General features: G+C 42.6%; 1 protein-coding gene across 1 annotated transcript in view; it reads left to right on the forward strand.

Moving 5' to 3' along the window:
- DGKG (diacylglycerol kinase gamma) overlaps window positions 1–8,525 on the forward strand; it is a 250,772-nt gene extending 242,247 nt beyond the window's left edge. The window contains 3 exon segments of the mRNA XM_044675638.1: window positions 2,648–2,768; window positions 4,387–4,447; window positions 8,445–8,525. Coding sequence (XP_044531573.1) covers window positions 2,648–2,768; window positions 4,387–4,447; window positions 8,445–8,525 — 263 coding nt within the window.
- Window positions 8,526–11,220: the final 2,695 nt, after the last annotated feature.

An 11,220-nucleotide genomic window follows, 5' to 3' on the forward strand; every position in this document is an offset into this window, starting at 1 on the left:
GAGAGAGAGAGACAGAGAGAGAGAGAGACAGAGAGAGAGAGCCATACTTCCTGCTTCCCCATTCCATTTGGAATTCTCCAGCCCTTCCTGTTAGGTCTCCTAAATAATAATTAAGTAATCCTCCTCACAACACATCCCTCTACCCTTGGCAGGCTCTGAAGAAAGATGAACTATAACGTTTGAGTTATGACAGTCACGCTTCCCAAATTTTCTAGGCAGGTTCCAATTTGTAGAAAAACATGTACTTATGTATGTGTTTATATATATGTACACATGCTTGTACCTGTCTATACATAGACTGTGTCTATCAACATATATTACATACAAGCATCTGTTATATGTGTTTCATGCCTGTGTGTATTTTGTACATGTGTGTTTATATATACATCTAGGTGGTGTGTTTTGTATATGTGTGTATTTTTTGTAGTGTTTTTAACAATGTCTTGGGAAAGAAAGAAAACTCTTGGTCCAACCGAGTGTCCTGCTTGCTGGTGGGGAGAAGAGTCAGACAGGAGGGTCACTGTCACAGCAAGCATCGCATCAAAAACTTGGAAGGAAATTTCCTGCTCTTCTGCTTCAGCTTTGGAGTTCTAGATGGAGTTATTATAGAAGGCTCCATCTCTCTTCCTGACACCAACCTTCAATTCCGGAGACGCTCTCACAAGGAAAATATTCCAGCACATTGCAAACCCTGAGGAAGACTGAGCAAAAGAGAGACTTCCAGATGTATCTGTGAAGGATTCTTGCCAACATGGGAAGCCACTGATCCCGCTCAGAAAGGAGAAAGGGGAGGAATGAGTCGTTAGTCTCTTCTCTGTTTTTCACACTCTTGGCTATGGCACAACACCAGGTCTTTTCTGTTGAATTAATTACCTACTATGCGCTAGACCAGGGATCGGCAACGTATGGCTCTCGAGCCATATCTGGCTCTTTTGAGGGCCAGATGTGGCTCTTTCTGCAGGAGCCATAAAGTCCATTTTTTTCAGGCGCTGTTACAGGAGCAACACTGCGAGCACTGTATGGCTCTCACGAAATTACATTTTAAAAAATGTGGCGTTTCTGGCTCTCATGGCCAAAAAGGTTGCCGACCCTTGCTCTAGACACTAGGAAGTCAGGGACAAAATTGAGATAGTCCCTGCCCTCAAGGAGTTTGCCAGCCCAAACCATTGCCCATTTGCTAATCCTCTCCCCTAAAAAAACCTTTTGTGTGTATTTCATATTAAGTTTTTTTTTAAATATCTCTTTCCCCCCAGTAGAATATAGGCTCCCCTTTTTGTTTTTCTGGCTTCATATCATCAGGCTCTAGCACATAATAGGTGCTGTGCTATTAGTAAATGACACGAAATCCTGAGAGTAAAAATCTTGACTAATATGTTGTTTTCCTGCCTCAGGTTATAGCAAAAGAGAACTCTGCTATCCTAAAAGGAGCCATGACTAATGGCTCTCCCAAAACATCCTGTCCTCCCCAGAAAAAGCATGAGTATAAGATTTTGTTTAATATTTAAGGAAATAACTTCAGGAACTCATGTGAATTAGTTTATATTATTCTACCCTCAAAGGAGCAGAGAAGGGATCCTCACTGTGTCATAGAAATTCAATGGAAATCATAGGATCTTTGGTTTAAAGCTGAAAAGGACCCTGATGATTGTCTAGTTCACTCCCTTCATTTAGCAGGGAAGGGAATTGAAGCCACTTCCATTCTTCCAGGCTACCAAAGGCTATGGAGCTTTTGTAATAAGATCATAGATTGAGAGACAGAAGAGCCCTTAGAGGTCATATAGGCCAGCCCTCTCATTTTTACAAATAAGGAAAATGAGGCCAAGAATAGTAATGTGACTTGGCCAAGATTATCCAGATATTATTTGGCAAGGCTTGAATCTTTGGCCAGGCTTTACATTGGTACCTTAGCAAAATGGAAACATTTATTGATTTTTCACACAATTCCTAGTTCATAGTAGGTACTTACTAAGTGCGGGTTGGTGGGCTGATCTGTTGATTGATAAAATTTTGAGTTAAAAGCTAGAAATTTGGAAGAAGAGAAAATTTCTGTTGGAGAAATAATGAGGCATTGGCGAACTTTGATCAGTGATCCTGGAACAAGATCCTTTGGGATAAAGTCTTCAGTTCCAATGAGTCATGGTCTCTAAAGTTGTACTTTGTAGTTGGCATTGTATCTACCTCTGCCTTCATCCATTGCCTAGACCACTCTCTCCCTGTCTCTATTTCTTTGAATCCCTCACTCCACTCAAAACTCTCCTAAAAAAAAAAAAAAAAAGGGGTTTTCTCCAACTGCCTAGTTATTGGCACTCCTCACTTTACCACTCCCTAAAATGAATTGTTTTGTGTTTTCTTTGAATATATTCCATATTTACTTAGCTGTGGTATTTTTTCTAAGTAGAATGCAAGCTCCTTAGGGGCAGGGACTGCTTTGTTTTCATCTTTATATCTTCAGTGCCTGCTATGGTACGTGGGACCATACATGGTTAATGTTAATGGTTAATGCTTGCTCTTTAAAAGCAAGAACAATTACATTTTTGTCCTGATATCTTCAGTGACTAGGATATTGCCTGGTACACGGTGGAATTCAATAAGTGCTCCTTGAATTGAATCACATTTAACTGATGTTTTAACATTTCATGTTCCATAGATTTCAGTGATCATCTCGTAGAAGTAGTGGGACTGGAGGGAACCAGGGAAATGGGACAAATCTACACCGGACTGAAGAATGCTGGGAAGAGGCTGGCTCAGTGTACTTCTGTTACCATCAGGTATTTGGCCCCATTGTTCAGTAGACTCTGAGAGTTTCACCTCCTTCAAAAGACCTGCTAATTACAACAGAGAAATCCTTATGGGGGTAGAGGACAAGAGGGTATTGTTTCCATCTATTCCAGTTAATATCCATAAAGAAAACAGTGTAGGCTCTATGAAGGCTGATACTATATTAGAAGTTGTTCAATTATGTTTGATGAATATGTAAAAAATAATTAAGAAAATCAAACCAAACCAGGGAGGGACAGCCCCATGGCCAGCCACCATTAATTCCTGCTGGGATCATATCTAGGCCTACAAAGATGACAGTTTCCTTCTAAAGAGATATATTTATATGTGTAATATAACTCTCCCACTTTCTCTGTCTCAGCTCTTTCCCTCTTCCTTTCCCTCTTTTTCTTTGATTCTATTTCTGTCAGTCTATCTTTCTCAAACTCAAGAAAGGCAAGTTCCTAAGGTTATTATATGCCACCATTTAAGGTTTTTGAAGGAGCTTCCTACCTCTTTCTTCTGTAAACTCATATTTAAGAGCAGACTTTGACTCTATACTAGCATCTCAAATCTTCTTTTATTCTTTCAACAACCGTATAGTTGTTGGCTTTCTTTTCTCCAAGCTCAAGTCTTGCCTTCTAAAACAATGATTCTTAAATGTTTGGTCCTCAGAATCCTTTTACATTCTAAAAGACAATTTAGATAACCCCTCAAAGAATTTTCATTTATGTGGGTATCTATTAATATATACCATATTTGAAATTAAAACATCTTAATATTATTACAAAATAATTTTAACTCAAGGACCCCCGAAAGGGTCTCAAGGATTCCTTGTGGGCCCTGCACTCCACATTGAGCACCATTGTCCTTGACTAATTAAATTTTTAAACTATAGTATCCTTTCCTGAAACTAGGAAGTCATTCAGGAAATTTCCAGATTGACAAATCTCTCAAGATGTGTTTTATTCAAACCAGAGATGTTCCCTCACTGACGTGATCTAACATCATAGAACTGAGCCCCTCTCACCTTGCATAACTGAAGGATGCATAGTATTTGATCAAGAATCCTAAGTGGAAACAAAAACCCATTCTCTATCTTATCCCCTTCAAGGTCAGCTGTTTGATAATGCCTTGAGGAGCAGCACTCTACCTTCCACAAAGTGTCCTTTAGGGACTGTCCAAAGCTCAGAGAATCACAGATCTAGAGTTAGAAGGGCTTTTAGGGCTATCTAGGCCAATCCTGTCATTTCACAGATGGGGACACTGAAGCTTAGGGATGCTGAGCAATGTTTCCATAGAATCCCAAATCTAGAGATGGAAAAGACTTCAAAGATGAACTCCCACACTTTACAGAGGAGGAAACTGAGGCTCAGGGAAGTTAGATAATTTGTCCAAGGCCACATAGATGGGATGTGAAATCAGATCCCTTGATTCCACATCCTGTGCTCTCTGTACTCTATCACCTTGACTACTGCCCCAGCTCCTGTGAATGGCCCAATTATCTCTAGATGGTCAAAGATAAACTTTCACATTTCATTACACTTCCTATATACAATCCCATTATTACCCCAACTGCAAAAACCCATTGTTCCTCTCTTTTATTGTTGCTGTTGTTCTGGGTTCTAGGACAAGCAAGATGTTGCCCATGCAAGTAGATGGGGAGCCCTGGCTGCAGGCACCCTGCACGGTAAGTGGGGTCCGTCTTTGACACTGGTCAGAGGAGCTGTCCTCCTGCCTCTGGTGACCACTGGCTTGCTGAGAAGAAAACAAACTGAAAGTAGGACTTTGGAAGATTAGCAGAACAGACTTAAAATTAAATTATCAAATAAATGAACCTTAGAGGTTCCATAGTCTAACCCCATATACATGATAGGGAACATTCTTGAGAGTCAGCTTGAGATTCTTAACATTCTTGACAGTTAAATGTCCATTCTGAATGAAATACTGCCTCCCTCTAATCTCAACTGACTAATCCTAGTTTTGTCTTTGGAATCTATATAGAACAAATGCAATCCACAGAGAGGCTAGATAAATCTTCACCCCTGGGTTTCTGCAAACCTTTGTTTGTTTGTTTTTTGCCTTTGCTCTTTCAATTAATCAATTTAATCAATCTACAAGCAATTTTAAGTGCCTACCTTTTGCTAAGCCTTCAGTATATCCCTTCCTGACCTATCGCCCTCAGAGTACCAAAGGAATTCTGAAAGTATTTGAGGATCATTGATTTAGAGCAGGAAGGGATCACAGACTTTGTCAAGTCTGTGTCTCTCATTTTTACAAATAAGGAAATTGAGGCTGAGAGGAGTTAGAAGGATCTGGACTTCCCCCAACTCATGTAGATAGCTGGTCCTCCACCCACCCACCCATTCCTATTGCTGGTACTCTCCTTCTTCATCTCTACCTCCTGCCTCCCCGGATCCTTTCCATTCTCAGCCAAAGCCCACCCTTCTTCCAAGAAGTCTTCCCTAATCTTAGTGCTTGTACACAATTGTTTGCATGTCGCCTCCATCATTAGACTGTAAGCACCTCGTGGCAAGGACAGTTTGGAAACCCCTGAGGGATCATCTCATCCAACCCCCTCATTGTGCAGAAGAGGAAACTAAGGCTCAGAGAATAAAGTTGTTTGCCTAAGTCAAATAAACAGCACCACTAAGATCTGACCCTAGGTTTCTGCCTCCAAATCCAACACTCTTCCCATTCCACAACCCATGCTTAAATAAGAACTCCAGAACCCCCTTCCTAGAAACAATATCCCTGAAAAATGATCATCTGAATTTCCCTTGAAGATCTCCAGAGATGGGTGACTCACCACTTTCCCAGGCAGCCATTTTCACTTTTGGACACCTTTAGTTGTAGGAAATAGTTCCTGTTGTTGTTATTGTTGTTCAGTTGCATCGCACTTTTTGTAACTCATTTGGGTTTTTTTGGTAAAGATATTGGAGTTGTTTCCTAAACTGGCTCCATGCAAATTTCCATCATATCTATATCTATATCATATCATATCTATTTCTACGCCATAAGGCCAAGTAGATCCTATTTAATTACTCTTCCATTTAATAGCTCTTTAAAAACTTGAAGACTATGTCTCTACCTTTCTACAAACTAGGTATTCCTAATTCTTTCAATTAGTAGGGTCAGGTATGACAGGGTCCCCAGTTCCTTCACCCTTCACCATCCTAGCTGCTCTCTTCTCCAGCCTGCCATGTCTTTCTCAAACTGCACCACCCATATTGAAAAAATGTTCCAGATGTGATGTGACACCTCATTGGGTATCTTTTCCTATGCATTATATTTTTTGTTTTGTTTTCCTTTTGTTTTTCACTTAATTTTATTTGGAATTTGGAATTCTCTCCTTCCCACTCTCCTTTCCCTAACCAATGAGAAAGCAAGAAAAACAAAATCTGTTACGAATATATATAACCAAGCAAAACAAATTCCCACATTAACCATATATATTTTATGATATTATATATATATATCCATTTACATATCTATGTAGATGTATATAAATAGACACACAATGATATTTTATATATACATCCTGATGTGTTTGGATACACATATTTTGTATGTATATATGTGTACACACATATATGTATATGTACATATACACGTATGTTTGTATGTGTCCTCTACATCTAGATCTTCTATATATTCTACTTATATATAATCTATACTTTAAACTTGTCACCAAGCTCTGTTGATTTCAAAATCAACTGGAGAAGTCCGGAGAAACAGACTTTATCTGGAGATGGACAGCCTGTTTTTTCATGAGTCTTCTGGAATTGTCATTGGTCATTATGTTGATCAGAGTTTTTAACCCAAGCTCTTCTAGCTGACTTTCAAAGCCCTCCATCTCCCTGTGTTGTCCCATTCATCTCACTCTTGTTGTCCTCAACATTCCAATAGCCCATTGCTACCTCTGGGACTTTTCCTGCCCTGAATCTGGCATGCTATGATCCTAGAAGATTTGGTCCCATATTGCTCTAGTCAAAGGTGAAACTGAAGCTTCCAACTGGCCTTGATGTGCCTGCCACACCCTTCAACCTTCTGCCCAATGGTGTCATAGAAAACATACTGGACTTATAATCTATAAGTCCTGGGTTCTTGTTCTTGGGTTTCCATTTGCTAGCTGTGTGACCTTGGGCAAGTCATTCACTTAGCCCCTCTGAGCCAGCTTCCCCATCTGTTAAGTGTTATGTTACTTCAGACAAGATCACCACCCTTGGCCTCAGTTTCTATGTTTGTAAAAATAAGGATAGAGTGAGGTCTAGATGGTATCTAAGGATCCTTCCCATTCTACTTCCTCCGATCCTATGTGAGACCTTTGGCAAATCCCTTCAATCCCCTAGGTCTCCATTTCATCGAAATGACGAGGAGGTAGGACTCTGGGCTCCTTTCTTGCCCTAAATCTGGCATGCTATGTGATCCTAGAAGATTCAGTCCCATATTGCTCTAGTCAACGGTGAAACTGAAGCTTCCAACTGACCTTGAGGTGCCTGCCACAACCCTAGCTTCTGCCCAATGGTGTCATAGAAAACATACTGGACTTATCTATAAGTCCCAGGATCTTGTTCTTGGGTTTCCATTTGCTAGCTGTGTGACCTTGGGCAAGTCATTCACTTAACCCCTCTGAGCCAGCTTCCCCATCTGTTAAGTGAGTGAATTTGATCTGGTGACCCCTAAGGTCCCTTCCAACTCCAACAATCTCTGATGCTATGAATAGCAAGGATGTGAGACAGGTGCAAGCAGCTCTCCATGTGTGGGAAGCTCCTGCCTCCCTTGGCATTTCTGACCATCACTGCCAAAAAGACCTAATCTGGCCAAATCACCTGTTTTGAAGCTGGTCAAGGGTAACTGTCATTCTGCAGAGGAACCTCAGACAGAATGGAGAAGAGTAAAATGGGGGGAAAATAGATAATTCTAGAATCAAAAGCCCTAGATTCAAATTCCAGCTCTTTCCCTTAGGATATATGAGATTTTGGACAAGTAACTTCCCCTGGGAGCTTTGGTGTCCTCCTCTACAAAATGAAGAATCATAGGATCATAGATTCAAAGCTAGAAGATACCTTAGAAGTCACTGATTCCGACTTCCTCATTTGACAGATGAGGAAGATAGAAAGAGGGTTGACCTTGGGAGTCATGAGATATATTTTCTAATTCTGACTCTGCCCCTTTCTCCTTAGGGGACCCATGGTAGGTCACTTCCCCTTTCTGGGCCTCAATCTCCTCATCTATAAAATGAGAGTATAGAACTCAGTGACCTCTAAGGATACTTCTAGCTGATCCTGGGGTCCTAAGCAGCCTAGGAAACTGAGACCCCTAGTGTGGTCAAGTGATTGGTTAAATCTGAGGCAGGATTTGAACCCAGACCTTCCTGATTCCAAGATTATACTGTGTCTCCATCGAGAATGAACTAGCTGGCCCCTTCCAGTTCTCTCTCTCTCTCTCTCTCTCTCTCTCTCTCTCTCTCTCTCTCTCTTTCTCTTTCTCTTTCTCTCTCTCCCTCTGTCTTCCCCTTCCTCCCTCTCTTCTCTCTCTTCCCTTTCTCTCCCTTGTCTCTCTCCCTCTCTCTCTTCCTTCCCCTCCCCAATTTCTCATATCCCACCTCCTCCCTGAGCATCCATTCCCATGGGCTCCATGGTTATACATGTGCTGTTCATTTGCTTCTCTTTATTTCCTTTTAGCTTGAAATCACCTTCAAAAACCAAGTGCACATGTTGGCACGGCCACCTCCAAAGCCCAGCTTCTTCTTCCTCAAGAAGTAAGATGCCTGGGACTCCTGAAGGGAGCACCATGAACCCCGAGTCAACCCAGAAAGCAGAGGAAGAGGACTCAAAAGTCTACACCTACACAGACACACACACACACACACACACACACACAGCCCTCAAGAAACTGAGGCAAAGAGACTTGACAAGACAGACAACTCCATCTCATCTGGTTCTGGCTGCTTCCAAACTGGCAGTGGCAACACCCAAAATGCCAAGTGAAAAAACGGCTTCTTGAATGGCACAGGACTCAGAGGGTACCCCTTGTCCACCACTACCACCACTATCCCACTAGGCCCCAAGTGGCTCCCTTTGGAAGGAGATGCCAAGATCTACCTTCCTAACACTGGTCCACCCCAAAGGACCCACATAGAGCCCACATAGAGAACTTCTCCCAAGTGGCAGAATCCAGACAGAGTTGAAAAACAAGACAAATGTCCCCCACTCCTACCCGCCCCCAGTCCAGAGCTCCATTTGTGCTGAGACCAAATGGCCCAAGAGGGCTCAGAACACGACTCCTGGCAAAGGCTGGCAAGTGTATGTTGGTCTCCTGGTTGTCATTTGAGCTCCAACATGGCTCCGGAAGTTTTCTAAGAAGGCAGAAGTAGAGTCAAAGGCTGGGGAACCTTTCTTGGTTCAGAGAACACTGTCAGCCCGAGCATTCATCAAACTTCTCTCTACCAGGCAGGGTCTGTTGGGAGTAGGCCAGCTGCCTGGGCAGCCCAGCACACTGCAGAGCAGGCCTCTATTTTCTAAGATTATTGAACACCTGGGTAGGAAGGCAGAAAAACTTGGGGCTTTATTTTTCCAATCAGTGTTATAACCTCATGTGAAAAATCTTCCTGCCACTGCCTTCTTGATTCTTCAAAATGAACCAGGTTTCCTGCTGGAGTTCCAAGGCCTGGCGGTGACAGAGAGGAAGATGGAGGAGGAAATGAAGAAAGAGAGGGAGGGGGAAAGATGGACAAAAGGGAGAAGGGGAAATGGGGAGAAAGGCAGAGAGGGAGCAAGTAAGAAAGACAGGGCCAAGAGCAAACAGACGAAGAGGGAGGAAGCAGGATCTGGCACATGACAACAGACAACGCTTGTTCCCTTATAGGCACACTCGCACCTCTCATCGGTTTTTTAAATTTTATATACATATAGATATACTTTTCTTGATTAAGAAAGACCAATATAATGAGAGAAGGGCAGATATGTGTGAGAGAGAAACAGAGGCAGAGAAAAAGAGACAGAGACAAGAGGAAGAAGAGGAGAGGGAAAAAGTGTGGGAAGAGCCACATTGGAGTCAGAGGAACTGGGTTTGAATCCTGCATCTATCACTTACTACCTGTCAGGGCTTGAGCGAGGCACCTTCCTAAATCTCAGTTTCCTCATCAGTAACATAAGAGGGCTAGACTAGATGGTCTCTGGTCTCTCCCATTTCTAGATCCATGGTCCAATGAGTAGAGGAAAACAACAGAGATTTGCCCCAGGGTTCCAAATTTCGAGGCTACAGATAACACCATGAATTCTTTTGATGGGAGGATGAGTCCTTCCCAACCTCTACAGCAGCTTTCCCAGTCCCAATGATGATCTCATGCTGGTGTCCCAGCATCTGCGTGTGTCCTTAACATGGCACGTGTCGTCCTTCCCTCTTCCCAAATAAGGCCACCTCATGTGATTTTCCCAGAGCATGGTTTGTGCTAGTCTAAGATTAAAAATGCCAAGTTGGGTTCCTTTGCTGGGTTTGCATTCAATGGGTAGTAGACTTCTTCTACAACCGCCCCACCCCAACGAATCCGCCAACACATACTTCCTTCTAGTGATCACAAGGATCTGAGAACATAAAAAGGAATCCCTCTTGAGCTGGAGACCCATGTTCTATGGTTTGTATCCTTTTCAGATGGACGTGCTGGGGGCGAGGGTGGGGGGGAGGGCAAAGCCCTTTAATAAAGAGCCCTGGAGTTTGAATGGGACCCATTTGAGTCTCTGTCACGGATCTAGACCAGCTTCAGGTATGAGTATGTATAGCTGATTAACCACCGAGGCTGGCCTTAAGAAGCCAGGGTCCGGGCCCCAGTTCTGGTTTGGAACAGAGATGCTACTCAGTTTAGAGTTGGAAGAAATCTGTGTTTTATAACAGAGCTGTAGTGTCTGGACAGAGATTCAGTTGGAATGACAGGTGTGCTACCAAGTAAAGGCTGGCTCCATGATCATCGTATTCTGAAGTCGAGGCAGGTTCAGGACCGAGAGGGTCCTGGTTCTAAGAATTTCAGAAAAATGTTTGTCCACGTAGATGTATATTCCAGCCATGATCCCAGATTTCTGGCTTGCAGGTGGCTTATTGTCAAAACACAAACTTAATTTTCAAAGTCCCCAAATGGGAAGTTGATCTTGAGACTATTTCTTGACATCCGGCATTCAGGATTCAGATTGTTACTTATCAGAGATCAAAGATAATAGAATTCATAGGTAGATGTGTGTGTGTGTGTGTGTGTGTGTGTGTGTGTGTGTATGAGAGAGAGAGAGAGAGAGAGAGACAGACAGACAGACAGACAGACAGACAGACAGACAGAGAGGAAGGAGAGAGAAAGAGAGGGGGAGAAAGAGAGAGACAGAGAGAAAAAGAGAGAGAAAAAGAGGGGAGAGAGGGAGTGGGAGAGAAAGAGAGAAAGAGAGGAGGAGAGAGAGGGGAAAGAGAGAGAGAGGG

This window comes from Gracilinanus agilis, chromosome 4, assembly GCF_016433145.1.
Source record: "Gracilinanus agilis isolate LMUSP501 chromosome 4, AgileGrace, whole genome shotgun sequence".
In the NCBI taxonomy this organism is placed as follows: Eukaryota; Metazoa; Chordata; class Mammalia; order Didelphimorphia; family Didelphidae; genus Gracilinanus; species Gracilinanus agilis.